We start from the raw sequence: 27,645 nt of genomic DNA on the forward strand, positions 1-27,645 counted from the left end.
GCACCTGTGTGTAATCTCTCTTGAGGCCCCTCTTATTACTTACTTTATTCATACAGCTGTGCAATACAAAAGTACACTCTTGGTCATACACCATCATGTCAACACAACACTTGGCCTTTCTTGGCTACAGATACCTGAAAATACAAAACAAAGTGCAAAAGAATAGAAGTCATTCCAGAGAGAATAACAGTAATAACACATTATCCTTTCTTGTTACCTGTTCCTTTGCTTTACCATCACTTCAGTTATTCAATCATCAAAGACAAAATGCCCAAAACCAGCCCTATTAGGCTTTTATAAAACAAGCTCTGGGGAGCAAAGAGGACATTCATTGACTCTAATGGGATGAACTGATCAACCATATCTAATAGAAATCATTGCCACTGGCAAAAACCGCTATACAATTGAATTACAAATAGAACACAATGCTTTTATGGCTTCTTAGAAAACTGTAATTCAATCTGTTTGGTACAGAGAAGAAACAGATAAAGTCTACATTCAAACATTAAAAAGTTTTGTTGTCTGTGAAATGAGAACGCGACTATAAAGCTTAAGGTAGATCTTACGTTGACTGAATCAACTGCTGGTCTGGAGAGTAAAGACAAAATCAGGATGTGAAAACCACCCATTGAATGTTTTTTTTTAAGTACATCCATGACTTTTCACATGAAAGTTTCTGTATTAATACAAAGAAAAAGTAAGACATCTTAATGTTCCAGTCAGACATTTATCTGACAGGACTTAGACATTCAGATGATTCTTTTTTTTTAATCTGACAAGTCAAATGTTCCCAAGCTTATGGGAACCTGCGCACAGCAGAAAAAAAAAATGAAAAGATAAAACCATCATGCCAAGTTGACATCAAACTAGAGAGAAAGTGTTCAATTATAAAATATCACGTGGAAGAGAGAGAGGAAACCGATTTAAGAGCTCGCATTTTTTATCGTTTGTGCTGAAGAAGGCGAGTCTTATAGTTCCTTCAGAATGGGCAGTCTTCCCTCAGATGCATCTGGACAACAGCAGCATCGGGTCATGGCGAGGTGTCCGTAGCTGTACCAAGTACGGAGGGGAAATCTTTGAGACGCTGACCTGAGCATTTCTTTTGTAGCGGTGATATATTCAAATAACCATTAATCTTCTTCATTATGATTACGAGTAATGTTTAAGGTAATTGACTGAGTAGACGGTCGAGCACACGGCGCGCTCAGTGCGCGCGGTGACGCAGAGGGGAAGCGTCTTTTACTTTGATGCCTGCCCTGGCTGTGCATCTAACTGTAACATTGTTTTTTCCCATACAGCTGTGCTGGCAATGGTAGCATATAGACATTAGGTCTGCATTTTATAGGATGAACAATGTCACCCATTCCCCCTGGCAGTAGTAACCTGTATTTCTCGCTGTGCGTAACTGAACTGAAACTTTACGCACTAACACCAAACATCTCCAAACTGTGTTTCTTCTCCCTCATCTCCAGCTCATGTACGCGGAGGTGCCAGCTGTAGTTTCGGTGGAGAACACTCGCTTGTCCGGTTTTTGTCCGCGGGATTGGCGTCCCTGTCCAGGCGCACCGACTCAGTCCAGCAACTCCACCTGAACCCGCAGGGGGCCGTGAGAGCACCGGGCCAGCGTGGGCTTCGTTTTCACCTCAGAGAAGATGAATATCCAGGTTATGCCAGAACACAAGCTCTCGTCGGTTGCCCCACTGAAACAGTGCAATGTGGAGAAAAAGGAGGTAGAACTGATACTGGTGAAGGACCAGAATGGCGTTCAGTACACCAGTTCCTCCATCATTCCGACCCCCGGCCACCACGGAGGTCCGCCTGGATCCGACGACGGACGAGAAACTTGGGGCAAGAAAATAGACTTTCTCCTGTCAGTGATTGGCTTTGCAGTGGACCTGGCCAATGTTTGGAGATTCCCTTACTTGTGCTACAAAAATGGAGGGGGTGAGTAAATACTATAACCTCTGTATGGCAAGTAGTAGATGTATGAGAATATAGAAGCTCCATTAGGCTGTCTCAGAAGGCGCCATGGACAGGTTGTAAATCATCGTAGTAAAATTAGAGTAAATACACCAGACGCAGAGGATAATGAAAGGTGTGCCTAACAAAGCTCAGGTTTGTCGTTTGTTTAATTTGTGTATTAAGTGTCTTTTAGTGTAGTGTATTTGGTTCCACTGCAGCTCTATTATTGCAGATGAGTTTAGGTTTGAATAAAGGAATTTAGCACTTCACTCTCTGTTCATCATCCTTTTGATAGCCCTATGTGCATTAATAGGAAAGTGCATTTCATTTTCTGACATACTTTATTTTTTTCAGGCATGTTCAAGACAATGTTAAGTGTGTAAAACATCAAATACATTTATCATGGGCAGGTTGAGAGGTGTGCACGCTCAGTAACTCAGCAGTCTAAAATGTTAAAAACTGAAAGTGCAGAGATTGTCTTCTCACTTACATCAAGTATTTGTAACAGGGCTTCTAATTTTTTGACTTTTAAATGATTTTTAGAATCGAGACACCCTCTCAATAAATATAATATATTGTCTTTTGCACTTGTCAGAGTTAAAGTTTTGCTAAATGGTGCATCTTTCATATGACATGCAAGATTATCATCTTTCACTTGTCTGAGATTTACTTGTGATTGTGTGCACTTCTCATAAAATAAATAGAAAAGCCCCAGTCTTCAGTGTCTGAGCCCAGGTTTAGAGAAGAATATGAACATGTTGACGACTTGAACTGCTTTCTAAATACTGTGGCTGCAGTGACGTTAGAGGAAAAAGGCACAAAGGATTGCTTGAAATGCAGCAATGTTTTTATCTTCAACTCACATGACAGAGTGCTCACTGGAAGGTGTGCTCTATCCTGTGTGTGTCCATGAGTCCATTCACGTGCTGAAAATCAACATGTTGTGCTCAGTCGGGGCCACAAAGGGTCAACTCCACCACCAGCCTGTCAATCATAATGGCCCCGAGCAGAATGTATTCATTACTGTAGATAATGTGTCATGTGTGATGGACAATGTCAAGAACAATTGAATTATGAAGAGTCATTTCCTTGTTGGTGTGGATGTGTGCGACAGGCGCAGTATGAAAATAGCTGCAAGCGTTCCTGCTCGTATGTCATAGAGTGTTGTTTGTCCAACAATGTCAAGACCCCCTACTAACACTTTCTTTCCTCCTCTCCTCTTCTTAATTTGGTATTTTGTTTGGTCTGGCACTCATTTCCATACTTAGCAGATGTCCTGCAATAGCCTCTACTGTAGGCAAAATACATGAGTCACAAGCAAGGAGTAAAATGCAATACCCTTATAAAAATGCATGAAATCTACTTATCTTCCACCCAGGTGCCTTTTTGATCCCCTACATTCTGTTCTTGGTCATTGCGGGGATGCCATTGTTCTACATGGAACTCGCCTTGGGCCAGTACAACAGGGAAGGGGCAGCTACTGTGTGGAAAATATGCCCTGTTTTTAAAGGTGAGCTCAAATACACCCTCTATGGAAGTCTGTTTCCTTCAGCTTCTCACTAACCTCTTAAACTGTGCTACTAACTGCTCTGTCATGCTCTTTTCCGATTCATTTCAGTGTCTTGCCCTTTGTCTCTTGTCCTTTTCCCCCCTCATAAGTTCACAAGTGTCACCTATAACTAATCTCTCTGTCATATCGCCTGTGTCTCTCTGTTTCACCTCTTTGTATGTTTTGATCCCTTGTACTGTCAACCTTTTTACCCTCTCTGTGTTTCAGCAAACGTAGATTTCAAAACAACAAAACCGGGCTCATGTCCATGGCATGCTGTGCAGCACAGTTTGAGGTCATCTAACCACACATCAAAAGGTTAAACTAAGGAAACAACTGGACAATCTTAAATATATCAGGACCAAATAAGTGCTATTTTGGAGAAAAACTTAAAGTGCACTGTAAAAGTGGACTGACAGATTAATGTTGTGATAACTTGTAAAACTACATCAGGCTCTGGGGTTTAGTTCCTCTGTGATCTGACTTAACTGTGAAGCTAAACCTGCATAAAGCTTCTGCCTCTTTGTACAGATATGCAAGACAATAAGATCAGATGTGTCTTGACTGCATATCTCAACATAACACCTCTTCTCTTTTATAAAACCTTGTGCCTGTTTCATGTACTGTCAGAGCAGTGCCCCTGCTTGCACTGTTCAACTGACACCAGTTGCTGCTTTCGTTGGCTTCAACGCTGAAAAGGGTTTGTGTTTCTGCTTGCCTAGGATGAGTGGATGATGGGTTTAAGACTTCTTTGCTATCACGTAAGGTCTTCACATTCCAATGGCAGCAAAACAGCTCAAACTTCATTTGGCAATAAACACCTAAAATGATGAAGAGGAGGCACTGGGGCCAAGTGAACATGCTTATCTCTGTATTAGTGGGTATCAACATCACAGGTGGTCAAACTACTCCAGACCTCAGTGTTTGGCGGAGAGAAATGCCTTATCTATGATCAAGATAATAACTGCATGTCTTGTTCTGCCATATGGTAAACAAACAGCTGAAGAGTAACTTAGAAATGAAACATCTGTTGATTTCTAGGGATGCACGATATCGGATTTTTGCCGATATCCGATATGCCGATATACCCAAACCCCTTTTGGCCGATACCGATATCACAAGTTTGTTTGTTTTTTTTTCACTGTAAAGCAAGCTAAGTCAATCCTGTACTGGAATTTACATGTTACTCTTATTGTGACGGTCTTATTTGTTTAAGAAACACACATAAAACAAGACAAAAAACATTTGATTTTACCATAAATAAGAAATGTATTATTTTTTCAAACTCAAGACATTCAGTATTGAAATACAGAAAAATAAATTCTTTAAATCACATGAACTTTAAATATATAATGCATTTTTAGACATAACCAAGTTGCATTTTATTATTTTAGAGCTACTGTAACAACCTGGTGACAGACACAGAGCTCTGCAGTGCAAATAAATGAAGTGCTACATTTTATTTAAGGAGTTTATTTTTCAGATGGAAAATAATAATAGTCCTAACTGAATAGCACCTTATCGGCTGTGCATATCGGCAGAAATTTTCATATCTGCCGATACCGATAAACGTGTTTTTGAGCTTTTATCAGCCGATACTGATATTGTGCCGATAATATCGTGCATCCCTATTGATTTCTTTAATGTTGTTGCCTCAAACATTAAATTGTGAGCCTGTTAAAAATCAACACTTTAACAAGATAATGTTTATGGAAATATTTGTGTCAGGCTCACAGCCCTCTACAAAACCAAAGCAAAAAGTAGCTATTATAGGTAATATGAAATGGCTTTTCTCCAGTCTGTAGTGCACTGAGAGATTAAAACACCACCATGTCTTTTCTAACCTACTGCTTTGTATCCCTTAGGTGTCGGCTACACCGTGATCGTCATCGCGCTGTATGTCGGCTTCTACTACAATGTCATCATTGCTTGGTCTCTGCACTACCTGTACTCCTCCATGACCAGAGAGCTGCCGTGGCTCAAATGCGGCAACAGCTGGAACAGTCAGAACTGCACCGACCCCAAAGCTATCAACGGCTCCGTCCTTGGCAATGGAACATCTTACGCTAAGTACAAGATAACCCCGGCAGCAGAGTACTATGAGTGAGTAAATCCCAAAATACAGATTTCTTTATCAGACAGTGGCCTGTGTTGATCATTGCAGAAAAGATACGCACAACCGTTCACACAATAAGCTTGAGATTACCTCTGAGACACATGAACCAGTCAACTCTAAAGTAATGAAATGTATCACCAAGACGGACCAGTACAACAGAGTCAAACCATACTTTAATCACTTTAACCTGCCTGTCAGTTAAAGTGGGGAAAAAAAGAGATGCCTTGTCTATTTTTCCAAAAGCTTTTGATGAATTGTTCTGCAGTGTTATGTTGGTGCAGTATTATAACTTAATTCTGTCAACTGTTATCGCCCCATATCAAAATGGATCATCAATGGCAGTAAACTCTGAAGGCAAAACAAACATGTGATGCTCAGCAACACTACTGGCAACACCAGACTGACTAGCAATGCCAACAAAGTGTGTAAACTGAAGGACTGTTTGCTTTCAGAGTGAGAATTGTGCAGGTCATTAGGCCGAAAAGTTGCTGTGAAGTCAAAGCAATGCCACCTTCAGAATAAGAATCAGAAATACTTTATTGATCCTCGAGGGGAAGTTACATTTCAATTCCAAATTCAGCATCAGAAAAGGTAAAAAAAAAAAAAAAAGGTCTACAGGTTAAACCTTAGTTTGAATTCAAACTAATTGAGTATTTCAAATGTTTACATTTTAATTAAAGAAGGCTGTGACTGATTCTGGTTTAATGGAAGCTAGATATTAAGATTAATGCTGGAGTGCTGAAATGTAGTGTTTTGATTCACACGGATAGTGAAAGAGATAGATGCTGAATACTGAGTGCGGTCATTTCTGCCAAGAAATAATCTCAGTGAGTTTAATTTTCGAAGACAGCTAGTTCTTTCCTGGCCTCTGAAGACACCGCAGCTCATAGGAAGTCTGTGAGGACACTTGGAAAGAACTGTGAAAGAGTGATGCACAGAATACATTGAGCATACATCCAGACAAATAGTTTTGAAAGTGAAATTTCCCCTCCCACTCTGCTGGGCTCTGCTTTGCGGCTCTGACTTGTACCACATGTTTATTCAATCCCTAGACATGTTTTAACTTTCAGGAACCCTCAAATGTGATATATGACGAGTTAGCGCATTGTTTGACTTTCTCACTCCCAGCAAACTCATGCTTTATGAGTTACTTCAAACTTTTTAGGACATGATGCAATTTCACCAAGGAGTGTGCGTGGTCCATAAAAATCACAAAGCAGACACAGGAAAATATCATTTTTATGTGCATGGATAGGCTGACAAGAATAATGTGCGTCAAGACAGATCTTACAATGGGTTAGGGCTCTGTAGGAGACAATAAACCCTCCTGCTTACAGCTAGCTTTGAGCACAGGAATAATGCCAAGGCCCAGCATGTGAGAGTGAGGCCAACTGAGTCAACAATTCAGTTGCTCCACCTCTTACATCCAAAAACCCTCATGATCCTACTGTCTTCTGCTGACTGGAGCCCAGTTTGCAGAAAAACAGACAATCAAACTAACTGCTAAGCAGGGAACAAAAGGGTGATTTGATGTTAGTAAGGGTCAAGGCTGTTTAACCTGAAGCAAAAATTCAAACTTACAAAATCCCACATCTGCAGGTGTGACAACAAAATGTAAGTTCATCCAAAAAAGCAGCTGTATGGATCATATTGGCCGTATTAATTAAACGCAATTAAAACTGTTTGATGAGTCTTTAACAGAGGTTCTAAAAGGGTAATTTGTTATCTGATTCATGACTTTGCATTTTTGTCTTAAATCATCTACATCCTAACCTAAGAATACATGCAATGTCATTTGATTGGGGTATTTCGCAGGATGTTGCCAACATAAAACAAAACAAATAGTGGCTTATTTTCATCCAACACACCCACAGCAACATTAAGGAATCAAAAAAAGTTGGATTTTTTTTAAAGAAGTTGAAATGTGATCTTGTTGTGTTTATACTCATTAAAACACGTAAATGTTTTTTTTAATTTTATTTTTGATATTTTTTGTCTACATTTCAAAAAGTAAAAAAATAAATAAATAAAAAAATAAAAATATCCGAGAAGCTTTCCAGAAGTTGATCACTGTCTACCTCCATAAATGAGGGCAAACCACAGACAGTCACAGTTGAAATTGTCATCTGTTCACCAAGTGCTGTTTTAAAGCAAATAAGTGGAAAGTTGTCTGGAATGGAAAGTGTGGTTGGAAAAGATTAGCTAAAGTAACCTGGGCTTCACTAACACCTCAGCGGTGCCACGGACTAACGGTCTGGAGCCTCAACCAAGCATTGAGTGCATAAATTAACTTTCTTTTTTTAGACATTGGAAATTTCTGTATTTTGGAAACTTTTTGGTTTCATCTCGGGAAATATTCTAGTAATGTGAGATGCTGGATTTTTGGTCCTCAAAATCAAAACAAAAAAGGTCCAAAAATACTTAACTTCACCTGCTATGAATTTAGAAAATATGAAAGTTATGTTAAATTATCACTACTTTAGGGAGTTTGTTTTCAATTAGTTCTGGTCAGATTGTAACAACAACAACAACAACAACAACAACAACAATAATAATAATAATAACAACAACAATAATAATAATAATAATAATAATAATAGTAATAATAATAAAGATTCAGAACTGTTCTCCGTTGAAAACATTAGACAAACACCCAAAGTGACTACACTAAAAAGTTGATCAGAAAAATCTTAATTGTGCTTACGAAAGTATAAAAGGAAACAACTTTTACACACACACACACAAAAACATCCAGAGCTTAAACATGAAACCTAAAACTGTTCTATCAAGAATGTCGCTCATAAAACTATCCAAACACTCACAAAACAAAATCCATCCTGCATGCACTTTATAGTATAATGTATTTTAATAAATAAATTACTTGATATTCTGCAACTTTTATTAAGGATTTCTCAAATATAATTACTATATTGATTCAGTAGACCCAGCTGATTCCACTTGACTCTCACTTACACTAAGTCAACAGTTACAAAGTACTATAAATCTGCAAAATATATACAGTGAAATGATTTGACATTGAAAAGTGTAGTGAAATGGATTCTGTCTGTAGACCCAAAAGCATGGCTCTGCCAAACGACTGACATGCGTAAAAATCTGGACATTACTCTATGATGAATTTCAAGTGATCAAAGACGTCTTCCAGATGTTGAACTAAAACACTACTGTGTTGTCCGTTTCAAAGACTTGTTCAGATAGAGAATGCTTGATCTTGATTAGAAATGCTTTGTTGGAGGGAAAACAGTTGGAAACCCCTCACCTCCTTTACCTTTCCAACACTTCCTCAACAATCTGACATTGGCTTCCTCTCCAAGAAGGGATTGACCAAAAGCAGATATCTAACTTCTTTTTGAAGTTTTTTGTTTGTTTGTTTTTCTTGGACAATTTCCCACACGTGTGACCTGAGAAACACTGGATGTATTGCACAAGAGTCTTTCTTATGTTTTCAAAATTGTTTCTATATGGAAGTATTTTAACCTGCATTCCAATGTCAACCATAAAAAGAATTAGACATTCTGAGTATAGCCTGGCCTTAAAGCACCACTCAAAGGTTCAAAAGTTAAGCTAGAAAGTCTCAGTTCCATAAATAATTTAACAGGGCTATAAGTATGCGATGTGTTTACGCAAGAGAAGTCATAAAGGGGAACTTTATGCTGTTCAACCTGCACATTTGATTTCTTTGAATGGAGTGTTTATTAACATGTCTCAGTGAAGAATAGCATAACAAGAGAGACCCTGGGCTCTCTGTTTGAATCCCACCCTCGAAACATTTTCCACTAACTGCAAAACTAAAGCTCAAACTCAGAAAACATGAGAAGTCAGAAAACAACTCACTGAATGTTCAGAGGAAACCACATCAGATTTTGTGTCAAGGATAACTGAACTTAATAAAATGCCTCATTGAAACAAGTAGATTTTCTGCTTTGTTACTTGTTTGCGTAAAGATTTATTCTGAAATAAATCAAGCATTCATTACTTTATATTGGGTGGAAATTGGAAAGGCCCTACCAGCTGTTTCTTGTAAACAGAGTCTTTGTCCCTCTTTATTTATTACTAATTTTAATGCCCTGTTTCGAGTTTTTGAAGAAAACACAGAGACCCTGCATGCAACAGTGAGCCACCCTCAAGTACACAGAGAGCAGTGAATGTAACATTTCATCTTACAAAGCTTCATCACCAGCTTGCTGAATGAAGATCAGACTGAATGTGTTTAGAGTAACAGGGCCAGAAGAAGCTGAAGTGATGTTACAGCAAAGATTTACTGGCACTGCATGATTATCATCATCAGATAAACAAGGAGGCCTTTGGGCATTACCACACAGCACCAACACAGGGCCTTCATGTCATGAGCATGGACTAAATTTCTCTCCAAACAAACAGATGTCTTCACACAGTTATCTGCCTCCCAAAAGGCTGTATAGCTTTGAATTTATTATCAGCCAAAGATAAGTAATTGCTAAAGATGAGTTTCACAGATCCGCAGGTCCCTGAGGATTGTGTTTTTGAACATACTTCAGTTTGCGTGTTTCTGGAGACTTTTGTGTGAGGCTGTTATGTAAGCAACCTGAGTATCAGATCGAATCCAGTTCCTCTGTTTATCAACCCCAACATCACATGCTGATTTAATTGACTCTTTCTTGAGGAAAGTTTTGGAAAGGACACTGTGTGTAGATCATCACTGCTGAGCTCAAGCAAAACACTCTGCCCCTCTGTTATACACTGAACGTGTAGTCATGCTACAATGAAGTCATGGACAACTCTGACTTCACTGTAGATACAAAGTATCAGAAAATGTAGAGCCTAAGTGAAACCAGTAACTAAACACAGCAGTGTAGTATTGTAACACTGAGATTCATGTCTTTTTTTCATAGCTGTGTGTTTTAAAGTGGTTAAGGGGTAAATAAATGTAACATTGACTAGCTTATGCTGCCCTCTGTTGGCTAAACATCAGTGCAGGTAATATATGTAGAAATACTTAAATCCTGATGCAATGATCACAAATTTAAGCAACAGGCAACAGCAATTTTCTCAAATATGGACTAAAACATAGCTGTTTTAAATGTTATCAGAACTTAAGAAACTTAAGCCAGAAACAGATACCTCTGCATTTGCAGTGCTAGTCTGGTAGAATAAAAACTTTGTTACCCTGGGGTTTCTGGAATGGTGCTAAAGATTCCAGCCCAAAACATGACTCTCTAAAGGGAACTTCATTCTAAAGCTGCCAAACCAGGCAGTGAAGTCTCCTGTCAGGATGATCTTAACACTTTCCTGTAGCAGCAAAATACTTCAAAAGTTTTTTTCTTCAGAGAGAGAAACTGAGTTTCCTCTGCAGCCTGAGGTGGTAAAGGTGCTGTCTTGCCTTACTTTGAGGGCTGTCTGTTGGTGCTGTCCATGACAGATCCTCTGTGATTAAGACTTCCAATTATCTGAAGCCGCTTATTCTCTTCAGTTATCATCTGGAGCTGTCTTTCCCCTACAGGGCAAGGCTGTTGGAGGTCCCAGATCCATGCAAACAGGGAGGTTTGTGAATGAAAACCGATGGATTTATGATTCAAGGGAAGAAGGATAGGATGTTCTTGAGGTACTTCTCAAAGCACTTCATGAAAACTCAAAATGAAAAGCACTGAATAAAAGCACATCAGAACTAGGGATTACAATAACTCTCTTAAAGCTTTAGAGAACCACAGACGTGGCGGAGGTTGGGCATCATGAGGAACACAGGAAAGAGGGGTGCCGATCTCATCTCCTGCAGCTCCTTCAAAGCACTGAGCTGAGTGAACTATTCTTTTAGCATAATTTAATTAGTTTAAATTTATGGTCTAAACCTTTAGGAGGCTTATGTGTATCGCTCAGAGGCTTAAGATACGACCTTGGTTCTGCTTTTCTTTCACAAAACTCAGAGAGAAAGCTCACAGCTGGAAGCAATATTGATAACAATGGGAAATTAAACACAATTTGCCATTTTTATTTCATTTGTTTGCCAATAACGACTTGACTTTTTAATGTTCATCATTTGTAAGTGCTTAGCTGGAAAAGACGTGGCTGATGGTATCAAAGCAATACTAATAGACGTTACTGACAGGTTCAAAGTACTTTGCGTAAAGCTGGAAGAGAGAGGTGGTGTGAGAAAGAGAAATCTTAATCATTTAATTTTTTCAAGCCAGTCAACAGATGGTTGTGTTAAAAAAAGATAAGCCCCACCAGGCTCTTGGCGAGATTGATACTTTGATCATTTTGAAAACACACTTTGAACTCATTTCTTGGGGATCACGTAACTTGTTGTGTTTGCCAGTGACCAAGTGGAGTGAAACAAGGCGAACGTGCTGCTTGGTGAGGGTCAGCTGCTGTGAAACATGTCCTCAAAGTGCAAATATCCAGCACTGAATGTTCACTTGTCACTCAGAGCGAGGGGCTGCTTCATTTGGACATCTCCAGCTGTGATACAATCTGGGTGTTCCTGTTTAACCAAGGCACATTCGTGATGCACATATCAGTGTTTATTATGTGTTAAAAACACAAAGCAGTTGTGGTAACTTAAAACAGGTTCAGCATTTACGATAACAACAACGTCGATGTGTTCTGCAGACGGGGCGTGCTGCACCTACATGAGAGTAAGGGGATCCAGGACCTTGGGCTACCTCGCTGGGAACTGACTTTGTGTCTCGTCGTGGTGGTCTTCATCCTCTACTTCAGTTTGTGGAAAGGTGTCAAGTCCTCAGGGAAGGTACACAATAACTTCATTTTTACTACCACTCAAAATCCAAGTCATTTAATCACAGAGTGCAAACAGCTGCTAATCACTGCCCCTTTACTGGACTTGTCAGGGTCATTATTGAGGTAAAAATGTGTTTACCGAGGAGAGGTCCTCCCTCTTTTTCTTTGATCTGTACTTTTATTCAGGTGGTGTACATCACAGCCACCATGCCCTATGTGGTCCTTCTTGTTTTGCTGATTAGAGGTGTTACTCTACCAGGATCCATGGACGGCATCAGGGCCTATCTTCACATTGACTTTAATCGGCTCAACAATCTAGAGGTAAGAGACGAGGGCAGTTGGACAGATTGCAACGCTGACCCTCGAGAAAAAAACACTTTTTAATTTCAAACCCAACATTTTAGTGATGGACAGACTTTTGGTTTTGCCAGTTTTAATTCTTGTATTGTTTGTTTTATTTCCCATATGCTCTGGGAGTAACGTTTACATCATTGACGACATGGATTGAGAGGGTCTGTTGTGTGAAATTGATTGGGCACAGTATTTTACGCTCTGACAGTTACAGTCTGGATCCCAATATCTGTATAGTGATGACTGATCTCTCTGTGCATGTACTGCACATATCACCTCAACATACAAGTAATCTGAGCTGGGTGAAGGTTAGGATGTTTTGCAGAGAACTCGTGGCACTTATACAGACTCTTGTGTCCTGCTGTGAAAACCAGAGTAAATAGTTTCTACTTGATTCACTTTGCCAGTCTTAAACTAGAAGGTTTTACTTACGGTGTGTTTGATTTAAAACCTCACGTTTTCTTGTTTTGCCTTAGGTGTGGATTGATGCTGCCACCCAGATATTCTACTCACTAGGAGCAGGCTTTGGGGTGCTCATTGCATTTGCCAGTTACAACAAATTTGACAACAACTGCTACAGGTAAGAGCTTGTACCCAGCACTGTTGATTCTCGATAGCCCAAACAAGCCTACAGCTACATAACATCCTGCTGTTTTTGAGAAGTCAGACCTTTTCAGCATGTAACCGGATCACGAAGCAGCAGAGGTGATGTTAATCTGTCCAGCTGAACCCAATGGCCAGGTGTTAGCGGGGCAGATAAAGAACAGGCCGGGAAGGGTTGCCAGATAACAGCCTAGAGCTGTATTCTGACGGGATGGTCAGACTACTGCTCCTCTTCAGATACAGAACATGTGAGGTTGCGAGATGGGCTCATTTTTTCCTGCATATGTGTAAGTTGCAGTCTGCTGTTTGGAGACCTGTTCATCTTGCAGACAGTATATCTTGCTGGCACCACGCAAAATTCGACAAAAGGATTTCCCCACCTTCAAAGAAAAGGCTGTGTTGTTCTATGTGTTAAAAACATTACAGACCCCTCTTTTACCATTACCCATTTCCTCCACCTTTTTTCAACCCTAAACAGGGCCTCCTGCCTTCCTCCTCTTTCATGTCTCATTTGGACATGCATGTGGACTGCTGGCAGGTGGGATTTGCATTATATCTGCAGTGATAAACGACTAAATCTGAACTAAGGGAAAGGCGGCAGCCTGGAAGAGCTGGCAGTGTGTGAAAAACAAGCACCAAACCCAAACGTGTGTTTAAATGTCTGCACAGATGGAGGAAATCTGCAGAAGGTACAGTGCAAGCTTGGGAGGCACCATATCCTCTGTCACACAAGGAAAATATAACTCAAAGAACAAAGGAGAAAACATTTACTATAGGTGCTAGAATCATGTTTTTCTAAACACTCCTAAAGCAATCAGAGGAAATCAAAGAAATGATTTAACACTTTTGCCTTTGTTCTTTAATTTCTTCTAATTTCTTTTTGGCTCATCTTGGTTCATTGTAACAGTACCTTCAGGTTCCCCTTGGCTAAAAATATGGAGACAAGTTTTTTACTTCAAGCTTTTTTTTGGTGATGATTGTTTAATTTTAGCGGTATTCCAACTACTCTGTCTCATCACATTATTTGGAGGAAACTCAGATCACAGTCGCTGCAGAGGCTAACACAAGCAAGTAGAGATGGAACGTTTTATGGAAAAAATCCAAACCGTTTGGTTTTCCTCACTCAGTTCGGGACGCATGTGCTTTGTTCGGTTCATGATTTTCTTTTTTTCTTTATTTTACCACTCAGTTTGTAGCGAGTATGTGGCTCCGCTCACACGCATGCGCAACCTGAGGTGGAGTACAGTGGAACAGTTGTGGGGAAGTGTGTGTGTTGTGTACATGACAAGCAGAGAAGACAGAGTTAGAGGGTGTATCTGTGCTGTTGTGTTGTTCTGTGAGCTATGATTATGGCGGTAAGAAAGTGGAGGAAAACGGCGACGAGTGTGGCCAACTAAGAGACTGTGTGACCGTATTTAATGGCTGTTCAGAGTGTTTTTAATGGCTGTTTAGGCAAGTTTTTTTATTTTATTTTTTTCATATTTTTTAAAGATGACAATTTTTGTGACTCTTCTCTTCTTCTCCCTTATTTAAAACACGGAGGCAGTCCTCCTCACTCGCAGCAGGTGAAATCACACAAGTGTGTGTCTTCTTATAGTTACTTCTGCCTGTCCACATCCCAGATAAAAGAGGAGGGTTGATACTTTCAGATAAAAAAAGATCAACAGAAGAAAGTTAATTTGTAGTTTTTAACATATTTATGATGTTTTTACCTGCTTTCTGTCTCTCCCACATTATTTATGTCTCATACAGAGTCCATGACAATTACATGCAAATGGATTGTTAGACAGCAGCATCATTTAGTGGCTTTAAGTGACTTCTGGACCAGCCAATAGTGACTTACCTTACTGATGAGTTGGCCTGTTCTAACTTGCAATGTTTCATTCAGCTTTGATGATGTTTGAAATAGGAAACAGTCTAATTTTTTCAGGTTTTTCATGACTAAACATGACATAACTGATTAAAAATAATCTGTTACCACAAGTCAGCTTCTTAACAACAATGCTTGCAAATAAACTACCAGTCAGAAGCAGATCACGGTGCTCACGGTGTGTAAATACAAATAGCAAATAGACTTGCACCGTAGTTAACACACATGGGTGTGTTGGACTTCAAATGAGATGATAGGTACATATCCGTCCTTAGGATACAGAAACTGACTAACCTGGTCTGAGGTCTATAGCCTGTGGTACAGAATGTTTCAGCTACCGTGCAAACAAAGATGAGCTCACTCTGCACTTCCTCTCCACTTCTTACACTCAGATCCACAGCAGTGCTTCTCCTCTTCCTCAGTTGAATATCAGTGAGTTTGTCAAAAATGTTTTAGTTGAGTTTCTGTGCAGGGCAGAGGGCTGGGAGATGGCAAGCTTCTGTTCCCTGACGTCCTTGATTTCCTTCCCCAAACAAGTCATTTTGATGATGCCAGAAACAAGACACGCACACTGCTTCCTTTTCAAGCCAGCTCTACTTCAGGGAGATTCCTGGTATTGCACAGCATGACAAAAAGTCTCAAGCTGAGACTGACACTGAGCTCCATGATGTGAGCTCAGGCTTAGCACTCTCTCTTAAACACATAAAGAAGCACAGTTTACGCTCAGGCACTCACACCCTATTAATATATATTTAGAGGTAGACTGATATATCGGCCGGCCGATATATCGGGCTGATATTTGGACATTTGTCTATATGGGCCATTGGCCGTATTTTCTTTTAAAAAGCCGATTTTTGATCCGTTGTATAAAATGACGCAATTTTTGAGCAGGCACAAAAAAGATGAGCACCTCAAACTTGTGGAACCACTTGGATACATTACATACTTTTATTCAAATTATATTAATAAGTTTAAATTTCTTTTTTGACATTTTAAGAAGAGTGTGAATGTTTACTACTGCTTGTTACATTGTGTGTTTACTCAGACAAAATATTTCATTGTTTTAAAAGCTGAATAAATGTTCAGAGGACTGGACACGACTTGTTGTAATAGATTTCTTTTAGTTGCTCAGAAATTGCTGCGTTTCACAAAAATGTGATAAATATATATTTATTTAACAATCGGCCTGAATATCAAATTGGAAAAATCGGCTATGCATATCGGCATCGGCTGCCCAAATTTGGAAAGCATCGGCATCGGCCCCCAAAAATCCCATATCGGTCGACCTCTATATATATTGTGACCCGGAACCTTCCAATGCTAATCATTTTGTTTCTTTTCTTTTTCATTTAGATTCTCTCTTCATTTCATCAATTCATTTTGAGATTTTTACAGTTTTTAAATTAAATTAATTCCTTAAAAATGTGAGGTCCTTTGTATGATCCCAGTGACATTTTAACCTCTCCTGACACACCTTTCCTTTTACAATCAGATTTTATGCAATCTCATTTGCTTGAAAATAACACTAAATCTGGATCAACACTGTTTCTCACAGGGAGATGTTCATTTTGGCCATAGCTGACAATGCTAGCAAAAACCTGCAGTGTTAAAAGCAAAAGCAACGCCACCATCTGGAAATGTACCTTGCTTTTATAGCCAATGAGAGCTGACATGCTGTCAGGTTTGATTCATGTTACACCAGAAACAGACCAACAATCAAGACACTTCATCCAACCTCTTTGCACCATGGCAAGGTTAATCTTCATTAGCTTTTTATTCAGTTTCTCTTTGCTTTTAATCAGACTACTGCATTTTCAGCCAAGGTATGCAACAGATGCTAACATTTCTTTTTTGAAAGTTAAAATCTACAAATGTGCAACAAATGTTCAACTAAAAAAACCTGACCTTCTTTGTAACTTGTTTTTATTGTGTTTCCTATCTCTAGGGATGCTCTCTTGACCAGCACTGTGAACTGTGTCACTAGCTTCTTCTCAGGGTTTGCTATCTTCTCTGTGCTCGGATACATGGCTTACAAACACGGTGTGAGAATAGAAGATGTGGCAACAGAAGGTAAGATGTGAGAAACAGTAAAGAAATGGTTTACAGATGTACCGTGTGCCACTTCATGAGCTTTACATGTTTGTGTGCAAACAGGGGCAGGGTTGGTGTTTATCATCTATCCTGAGGCCATTTCTACACTGCCTGGCTCAACATTTTGGGCCATTGTGTTCTTCATCATGTTGCTGACTCTGGGTATTGACAGCTCAGTAAGTTACAGACCTCTAAGGCTGCTTTAAATAATATTTTAATGACCTTTTTTTAAGGACATTACGCGCATTGTTTACTCAGTGGAATCGGCTTCATCTTTGAAAACATCAGTGCAGTGTTCCCCTCCTAAAGCAACTATTCAAATCTAAGTGATGGAGATGACCATAACTTTAAAATGCAGAATGTGTCAACATGCTCTCTTAGTAAATCTGTTACTAATAAGCACAGGCTTCATTTAAGTTGCAAAATGAATGGGATCTCCTATTGCTTCACATTTTCAGGAAACTGTAACCAATTGAAATAATTTGTCTCAGTCCAGATAAATGTGCTCTGTCTATTACTCAACACCTTGTGTAAGTAGAGGTTTCTCTGTCTCATAAATCTCTCTGTTTGTGCTCACTAGATGGGAGGCATGGAGGCCGTCATCACAGGCCTGACAGATGATTATAAAATTCTCAAAAGAAACAGGAAGATCTTCACTTTCGCCACAGCCTTTGGAACCTTCCTGATCGCCCTGTTTTGTATCACTAATGTCAGTATCATTTTCTTTCTATCCATTTGCACCCAGCACTAAGTACACACTTAAGATATTCTTTCGAACCATGAAAGATGACTGTTTTCTCTTCAATTGTACAAAAAAAAACTGACTGAACAACCGAAAACAAACTCAAAATATAACATCCCTCCTTATTAATTATGCTAATTAACCAAAGGAGGTATGGCTATTACTTTTAGAATCGAATGTTTCTCACACAAACTCCTGGACAGGGTGCTGAGTATGATAATTTCATTCAATACAAACCACCTTCAACAATAAGTGATTTCGACAGTTTCTCTGCCTCTTGCGTCTTACAACTCGCAGCACTTGGTTCATGCTCTGCAGGTGATGAGAAAGAAAAATGTTCCAGGTGTCGATGAATGATCAAAGCACGGTGTCTCTTATACTGCTGTTAATAGTGTTTTGTGGCTGTTGCTGCCATTTTTATTCTATATTACTAAAGTTTTGATTATTGTAAACTAGGGCTGTCAATTGTTTAATATATTTAATCGCAATTAATCAAATAAGTGCTCATAATTAACTGGCAATTAATCTTAAATTGATCGCACATTTAAAAAAAAATCTTTTCCAAATGTACCATAAATAGATAATTTTCCAGTTTTTACACTAAACAGCCTGTTTTTTAGGCAGCTCAACACAAATTAATAGAGCTCATGCATCACAACAACAGATGCATTGTCCTACTAGTACTTTTGGTCGATATGTCGTCAGAGCATATGATCCATGACGTAAGATCCCAGTGAGCGCACCTCTTGACAATAATTTTGAACAATAGCAGGGTGTTAGTAGGCTGTGTCTGACAAAAACGATGTAACATCAGTCAAAAAGTCTCTGAAGTTGTCGCAGTGTTCTCTGTGTTTCATCATGCTGACTAATGAGATCGTGCTCTGTTTAAACAGACGCTTCACGATGACGTAGGCGAGCCATGAACATGTGTGTGATACCTGCTATTGGAGTGGTGTGACCGCTGGCCGTATTCTCCAGCAGGGGGAACAGCGCTGCGGGGGGGCAATCATGCTTGAGTAGACACGGTCTGGATGGCCAGTGTACCATTTAGCAGTGCTTTGGAGCTTAATTTCCCTGTCAAAACACCTTCCTTACTCATTTCTGCTCGTCAACCACAAAGTTATGTTAGTCCTGTACTGATTCTTGATTTTCCCAACCTATGAGGCGGGGCTAGGGTCATACACAGTATAAATTGCACGTTCAATAAATTAGTGGCGTGAAGGGACATTTGAGTCAATGTGTTATCATTACATCAGTATCGACAGCCCTTTTAAAAATGCATAAGTAGGTATTTGTATCCGTTCTTCTGAAATGCACTGCTGACGAAAATTGTCAAAGACAAAAAAAAAGTAACAGCAGGTCGGGTTCAGATCGCACCACTGTGCGTACAGAGAGAGGAAAGCTACAGGTGTCGTGTGTGAGAGAGGCTGACTGAACTGAACTGAAAAGTAAAAGCTGAGGAAATAGGTGCCGTTTATGAACATACTCTGAATATACAATAATTAACGTCCCAACAGATTCACTGCAATCAACAACTTGTAATATGAATAAGTTAATACTTAGAAATATTTTCAATAATGGCTTCACATCCTCTTTAAGTACAGCATCATTTAATGGAAATCACTAAACTCTATTATCTAATCTCACAAATGCAAAGTGTGCCATGACGTAGGTAACCAAGTCTCCTTGATATCGTTTCAAAATGAGGAAAAAAAGCGTCATTGAATCCAACAATGTTGAATTTCATTATGGCTGTGCACAGGAAGCAAATTTCATCCAAATGGCCAATCAGCCAGAAACACAGACTCCTGGGTCAGAAAAGGATTATGTTCGAGATTCACATGTTTCCTTCCTCTTGATTGAGTTAATAAAATGATTGAGGAAGTGAGTGATTGCTTTCCCATGCTAGCTCCATGGCATAACGTATTGATTGAGCCAACCAGGATACAAATCAAAGATAGTTTGTGCAAAAGCTCTTTAGACAAGTAATTCTTTTTCCATTCATGTGAAGCTCATCTAAGGCTTCACATGGTCATGCACTTTGAAGATGAGGCATCAGTAAAGTTCACCTTTAGTAACCTCGAAACAGGCACGTGTTGCAGTTTAGGAGACCACTGCTTTGCTGACGGCACGAGGGTCCACATATCATCCATTACAAACCTTTACAGTGTAAAATAATGTACCTTACATAATGCACTCACACTCTTACTTTTCTGTCCTCTCTGCAGGGTGGCATCTATGTGCTGACCCTGCTTGATAAATATGCAGCAGGGACCTCCATACTATTTGGCGTGTTGATTGAAGCTATTGGAGTGTCCTGGTTTTATGGTATGAACTCTCATTTTGTAAAGACAGTTAAATTAGTGGGACAAAACTAACTAACCCAAATATCTCGTGATTCATATAGTATTTATTTTAAAGAGTAATGTTTCCTGCAGGTGTTGACCGCTTCAGCGAAGATATCGAGAGAATGATGGGTTTCAAGCCAGGACTCTACTGGAGGCTCTGTTGGAAATTTGTCAGCCCAGTTTTTCTGTTGGTGAGTGAATAAATCCTGCTGAAGTGTTCAAGTTGGGCATTTACCATCCCACAAGGCAAGACTAATCATTCATTAAATTACTTTTATTAAAAAAATCAGGTTGATTTGCAGTTATTCTTGAAAATTCCCATGGAAAGTTTACAACTTTTTGCAACCCTAGTTCTGAAACACCAGTGCTGTGTCATAACTCGTTAGTGTTCCATCAAATACATTTGGTCAGGCTGAAAGATTAACTAACAAACAAAAGAGCCAAGGCAACCTTCCCAAAACTTTGGTTTTATCTAGACCTGAATTTGATAATTTTGCCAGCCTCGATATATCACCGTGTGCATGCATGTTTTTTTCCCCTCATCTCTCACCTTCAAACAGGCTGGATGACAGGAGGGTTCACTCTGTGCATCGCTCTCAGTACCAGGGCGCGTCTGTATGGGACTGAATAGAGTGAACCCTCTTGTCAGAGGAAAAAAGATCATTGTAAAGTGAAAAGACACAGCCACAGTGTAGAAACATTTTGGCTTCAAACCAAATGAGCAAGGTGGGCTCATCAACACTGATGAGCCAGTGTGCAGCAACAAAAAAAGACAACACAACCAACTTGCATGTCTACCTAAAACACAACCTACCGACTCAGTTTTCCCAGCTGGGGAAAAAATTGCACCAGCAGATGCAGAGCCTTTTTTAGGATATTTTGAAAGAGAAATACAATTTTGTTGCATTTGAGAGGGTGTATTGCATTATTATGATGTATTATATAAGTGGTTTATTTTGAATAGAAAGTCTCTTTACTCTAAATGGTGCACACATAAATCAAAAACTTCAAACAAGGCATCCGTGCAAGTTATTGGAGACACTATTATGACTATTGTATTTCACTTTGTCAAAACTTTTTCCTAATGTTTTCATGTCCTCAGCTGTTTTCACCTTTTCTCATTACAGTTTGTTGTCATAGCCAGTACTGTGACCTCATCAAGCCTCAAGTATGATGAGTACGTCTTCCCTTACTGGGCAAACATAGTTGGGTGGGGCATTGCCATGTCCTCCATGCTGTTTGTTCCAGCCTACGCCATTTATAAGTTCTTAAGTGTTCCAGGAACATTTAAAGAGGTCAGTATAAAACCTGTTTGTACTAACTAATAATGTATTGTAGGTGTGAGACTGCTCATATCAACATTTAACACACATGATGACTGTCAAGAAGAGGGGACATTGGAAAAACAGTTCTGGATGAGACACAAGTATTATATTGAAGACAATACAAATCAATGGGATCACAGATATTGCACAACTGATATTACATAAGAGTATTTAAATGTTATCAAGAAAAGAACAGTTGTTACCATAGGGCATACAACAGTATGTTCCTCTTCCAAAGAAAACCTAAACAGCAATCTGATCTAGAGTAAACTTCCTTCTCTGAACTTGATGACACCAGCACATAGAGAACTCCTTCAGCTAAAATGATCGCTTCAAAGCATTGGGAGTTTATGATTGTAATCATCAAAGCACTAGGCATTTTCATTCTGCAAGCTAGCTTTACTCTGCTGTAACAGTTTCCACATCTCAATGGTATTTCCCACTGGCACTTGAGGTTTTATATTCTTCTTAAGCTCTCTGGGCAAACAGTCTCCCTTAAAACAAGTGTGGAATGTTTCTGCACTAAAATATCCAATTCAGGCTACTCAAGTTCATTTTTAGAATCTCCTACAGTTTTCACAAAAACATTACAGCATTATGTTGGGCAATCAACAAAAAGGGTTAAAAAAAAGGGCACATTTTTGTATGTGTGACCAAGCTGTTTGTGGGGATCTGTACTTGTATGTGGGAATCTGATCAGAATAATGTTTCCGTTTCAGAATCATGTTTCAGTTCTTAAATCAATCAGAAAACAAATTGTAACAAAAGAGAGATTAAGCAGGCGAAATGAGATGCAGAATGCAGATGTGTCAGGCAACATCATGAGACTCTGTGAAACTTATTAAAAACAGTTTTAAAAGGTAAATAATATTTATTGCATGGATGTCTTGAGGATGACTGGATATTTAGGAATGTTGTATCTTATTGGCTTGTTTTGCAGAAGATAGCCTATTGCATCACTCCAGAACATGAACACCACCTGGTGGCTGAAGGAAACATACGGCAATTCAAAGTAAGGCAAAAGTTGTGCTTTCTAACATTCATTAATGAAAACGTTTTAAACTGTTACAAAGATAGCCAAAGGAGATGGACAAAACTTATAGGAGTGGATCTATTAAAGAGCTGCTTGCCACAGTAACTTCAGTTGAAAAATGCAGCTTGATATTCTTCTGAAAGACTTAAGACAAAGATTTTTTTGTGTGTGTTCCAGCTTAAGCACTGGTTGGCCATATGATGACCAACACCAACAGTTTCCTCATCTATCCTTACACCTGGTGTTTGGAGTTCCTGAGTTCCTCTAGGGGTTGACCAGACAAGAAGAAAAACCAACCCCAACATCTCCTGGCATCCTTCCTTTCCTCCTTGTACTTTTACCACCTCAGGCTTTTGCTGTCAAAAGTAGCTTGAAGCACTTTGATGCCAAAGTAAGGCCTCTTGATATTTCAGTGCTAGTCTGCTACTTCGGCTTGTGAGAGAGGAGCAGTCCATGGGATAAAACTGTACTGTTATTTGCCGTAGGGCATCATTATGATTGCAGTGATATAACTGTTATCTTCCAGATGGGACAAAAATTAACTTCAAACCAAAACAATCTAAATTCACTGTGCACTACACAAGAGTGGATCCAATACTTACATTTCTTAGCTTCTTTAGTTAGTGAGTTTTGTGTTTTTTGTTACTACTGAAGAAAACGTCTCCACTCTTGCTGTCAGAGTAGCTTATCTGTGTCAGTGCCTTATCAAGCAAGACACTTCATGTTTCTCACAGTCGGAGCAGGAGGAAATATAATAAACTGTGTAGGCTCAGGAACCCACCAAATCCAACCACAGTTTATGGATGGAAATCTCTGGATTTGACTCTGTCCTTTGATATTCAAGCTTCAGAGCTGAAGGTCAACAGCACATTGAGGTCAAGTCCATAACATGAAAAATAGGCTAGATATTATGCTCTTGTGTCACGTCCTATTACTGGAAAGGGAACCACTTATATATCACTAAGAAGCTTTAAAGAACTAAAGCAGGTTTTATGCTTCAAGAAGGCCAGGGTCACAACTAGGCCTCTGTTCAGAAAGAAAGACCCAAGCTGGACATGATCAATGCCTGTCTGCAAAATGAAGGTTAAAGATAAAAAAAATACATAAATGGCGAAAAAGAGATGGCGTAACTGTTACAATGGTTTTTGTATCACTGTTGTTTCTTTCTTTTTTTTCTGGAGATTTTTGTTGTTTCAGTTTTTTTAGGACTTTTTCTTTTCCTCAGAAACAGCAAGAAAAAAAGGTGTGTGTTTGTGTGCGTGGGTGTGAGTGTGTGTGCGTGTTAAATGGGATTTGTTGCCTACCTTAAAGTATGTTGTCAGTGTACAGTACATGGAGAAAAGACAAGAGTAAAATGCCTTTTTCACTGCACTGTATATTATTGTGTCAACTGTATGCTAACAACTTTGTAATTTCATTTGAAACATATCTCGTGACGGCCAACCTTTTTATCAATACAGAAGTGCCAATAAGTTTCTGTAAACAATCTTACTTTTTTTTATTTATTGAAATGAAGTTGAGTCTTAACCTTTAATTATAACAAACCCTTACTGAAAGGAAAAAAAGCCACGCAGATAAAATCAGATATATGTGGAATATATAAGATATAAAATATAAAAATATATTCTTTTGTTACATCTAATCTTGTATTTATCAGATAGTTTATAACAAAACGTGAATGTAAAGTATTTTAAGCGTAACTGTCCACAGTCATAACATGGTGTTTGATGTATAGCTAAGAGGAACTGTTAAGAAAAAAAATATTCTTCAATGTAACCCCAGGCTCCTTTGTTACATATCTATATGAACAAAGACACCCTGGCTTGGACTATGTTTACAGAAATACTATGTACAATACCAACGTCCTGTTGAGTGTGAGTGACAACTATCCATGAAAAGGTCTCAAGTATTCAAACTATGATAATAAAGATTTTCTTCTTAACACACTTTCAGACTGTGCTCTCACTTCATGTCAGGTTTGAGAACAGCAGAGTATGGCTACATTTTGTTGAGTTTCAAAGCAGAAGGAGGCCCCCACATAGAGGCTCAACGGGGCGATTGGCGGTCTCAGTCTACGTTAGCCTTCTGTTCTGCTGGCATACAGGTCATCTTTATTCCTTTATCTCAATAGCTCAATATATGCAAGTTTTCAATATTCATCATTCAGGTTTTAAATGGTTGGCAAGTTCTGCATCTTAAACATTATTTTAGTAATAATGTGAACCTTCATGGTTGTGTTATTACCATCTATTATCAGTAAATGATATGAGGAACTCTCTGAACCAAAATTAATTTTAAAAAGTTTAAATATATATCTCACTGACTACGCAATCTCATAAATTTGCACTGCATATAAATATTCAACAAAAATGCCACTGGAATTAATCAAACTTTCAGTCGATCAAAATGTGTTTCTTTGAATTTGGATTGTTCATTTTGCAGAAAAAGCCAAATGTTCCCTCTGAGTTTTTACACTTTACATCGGGGTGGCCAACCTGCAACTCGCTAGCCGCATGTGGCTCTTTGCCTTTCAGTGTGCGGCTCTTCAATCCATTCATAAAAATATATATATAAATATATTGTTATGGGTAGGGGTGTTCTGATCACTTAAGTTTCAGTTTCTCTTCTCTACATGTGCTCCTCTCATAGATAGATAGATAGATAGATAGATAGATAGATAGATAGATAGATAGATAGATAGATAGATAGATAGATAGATAGATAGATAGATCAAACTTTGTTTCTTCTGCGGTAAAAACAGAAATTTGTCTGTGACAAAGCTCCAAGTATAAATTTGAAAACGCTTAGAAACACAATAAATCTTGCTTTGAAAATTGGAAATGTATTGATCTTCATTTTATGTCATTTGATTTCTGTGTGAGAGGAAGTGCGTTTGTAAGTATGACGTGGCTCTTTGTAGTACCACTGCAATTTTTGTGGCTCTTGGTCTCTGACTGGTTGGCCACCCCATGACATCCAAAATGCCTTCCAAGTTATATGATAATAATAATAATAATAATAATAATAATAATAATAATAATAATAATAATAATAATAAATAGATAGATAATTAGTTCGCTTTTTTTAAGCTGCCTTGCTTGAAATCGCACTTCTCAGGCCTTCAAACCACCCAGAGCTTTACACTACATGCCAGCAGTTGTCCTTACATCGACATCTATAGAAACACACAATATCTTCATTACTGTCATGCGTGCAAGCTTTCTTTAGTGAGGACATTTTTAGAAAACACCTGAAGAAAAGACCTGGCTTTCACCTCTCAACCTGAATAACCATGGGAAGAAAAGCAACTTGGACCTTACCCACCCAGAAACATCAGAGTAAAGCCAAATAAAACCTCAAACTTTGCTAACTAAGCCTTTGAAACACCAGTAGAGACACTCCTTTATGATTTCTCTACCAACCATTGAGAAGAGACCAAACTTAGGACAGTCCAGTTCAATCCTCTCTATCTTTGCCCACAAGGTTAGACTGGTTGCTGGGTTGTTGTAGAACTGATCAGTTGACGTCAATGTAACATGTCCTCTGCAGATAAGGCTATAAGTGAAGTCAGCAGTTACTCAAAACAAAGACTGTCTTTTCTTTGTTAAATGTGGATAGATTGATCAGAAACTTGAAATGGACAGTAACATTGTTCAGAGCCTTTTTCTGAAATAGAGTCATTACTTGTTTGTTTGTGCCAGAGTCTGTACAGAGACTGTTTCGAAGCCAAATAATGTTAGACAATAGTTTATGAGTCTGATTGTTTTATGACCAATCTTGGTCACAAACCCACTGGCTTTTTTTTTTGTTTGTTTGTTTTTTTTGTTTTTTAGAAATACAGAGGCACATGTCCAGTTCAGAGTAGCCAGCTGTTAAGAAAAAAAAACCTTCTCATAGGCAATTTTTTCTTTTCTGGGTGCTGCATTTATAAAAACCTAATTAGCAACTTGGGAAGCTCAAAGAGCTCAAGGATCAAAAGCAAAGTTCTACTCCTGATAACGCAGAAAAATAGTTGTGATACTTTTTTGGTTTATCATCCCTCCTGGGTCTGTTCTTTTGTGATTCAGGTTTCACTGGAATACACAAGTTAGTTACTCAAAGGTAGAGATTAAAATGTCATTATACTTGAAAAGTGAAAGTAAAATAATCCAGCAGGTTGGACTCAGAGCATTTTCTTCTTCAAAACAAACTCAACGATGACCTGATAATCTCTTTTTTTTCTCTGCCCTTAATGTGCTGCTTTGAACATAAATTTGGATTATCGTTCTTTTCAATCTTATCTCATCCTTACCCTGTTTGTCAATGCCTTCTGTTTAATGCTGCAAAAAGGTCAAAACCACAAAATTTCATCAAATGTTAAGCCAATAAAAGTCAAGCAGGACCACCATAGACTGCGTCTTAATTGGCAGCTCTGTGCAGCACTAATGTGATTTGGGAAAAGGGAACCCTTTTTCTAATGCACCTATTTAGACAGAGGACTTTTTCTATGATTATAATCCAATTGCCAGGGATTGATCCATGAGGCTGAGCACTAAATAACTTTGTGGTTTTCAGAAACACTTCATAGAGAGAATTTAGACAGATAAAGCTGTGAAGGTGCTGTAATGTTAGGGTGGGATTCTGTAAAGTTCTGACTCTTGGAAAAGAAGAAAAAAAGCTGTTCAATAATATGACCACAAATCATTTAACAAGTGAGAGCAGTTCTTTGTGTCACTGACAACTTTAGACATCAGTGTCCAATTTTAACACAATGATCTAGTGTTTTACTTGGAGTTGTGAAGAAATTCAGTGAGATGTTCTTTTCCACCGTGATGTCCAGCTGTGACAACAACAATGTTTCAATACCCAAGGTTCAACAAAAATATTTCTGGAAATTCCAAGAATCTTTGTTTTTTCTCTGTTTTGACTGATGTGATGCCCAAT

General features: G+C 38.7%; 1 protein-coding gene across 3 annotated transcripts; it reads left to right on the top strand.

Annotated features, from left to right (window-relative positions):
* Positions 1-991: 991 nt before the first annotated feature.
* Positions 992-24,659, top strand: slc6a2 (solute carrier family 6 member 2). 3 transcript variants are annotated; one of them, XM_074666251.1, is made up of 15 exons: positions 992-1,059; positions 1,473-1,944; positions 3,341-3,472; positions 5,377-5,614; positions 12,231-12,369; positions 12,546-12,680; positions 13,187-13,290; positions 17,129-17,253; positions 17,338-17,450; positions 17,855-17,983; positions 20,245-20,344; positions 20,455-20,555; positions 21,492-21,659; positions 22,630-22,701; positions 22,900-24,659. In XM_074666251.1, exons 2-15 carry the CDS (start codon positions 1,653-1,655, stop codon positions 22,921-22,923), a joined length of 1,872 nt encoding a protein of 623 aa, XP_074522352.1. In that variant the 5' UTR covers positions 992-1,059; positions 1,473-1,652; the 3' UTR covers positions 22,924-24,659. The 3 variants fall into 3 exon arrangements, with proteins under 3 accessions (XP_074522352.1, XP_074522351.1, XP_074522353.1); XM_074666250.1 differs by having other exon boundaries at positions 994-1,110; XM_074666252.1 differs by having other exon boundaries at positions 1,041-1,167.
* Positions 24,660-27,645: the final 2,986 nt, after the last annotated feature.

The sequence above is a fragment of the Halichoeres trimaculatus genome, unplaced genomic scaffold, assembly GCF_033239565.1.
Source record: "Halichoeres trimaculatus isolate MK-OKI-2021-1 unplaced genomic scaffold, fHalTri1.1 fHalTri1_scaffold_3, whole genome shotgun sequence".
Lineage (NCBI taxonomy): Eukaryota > Metazoa > Chordata > Actinopteri > Labriformes > Labridae > Halichoeres > Halichoeres trimaculatus.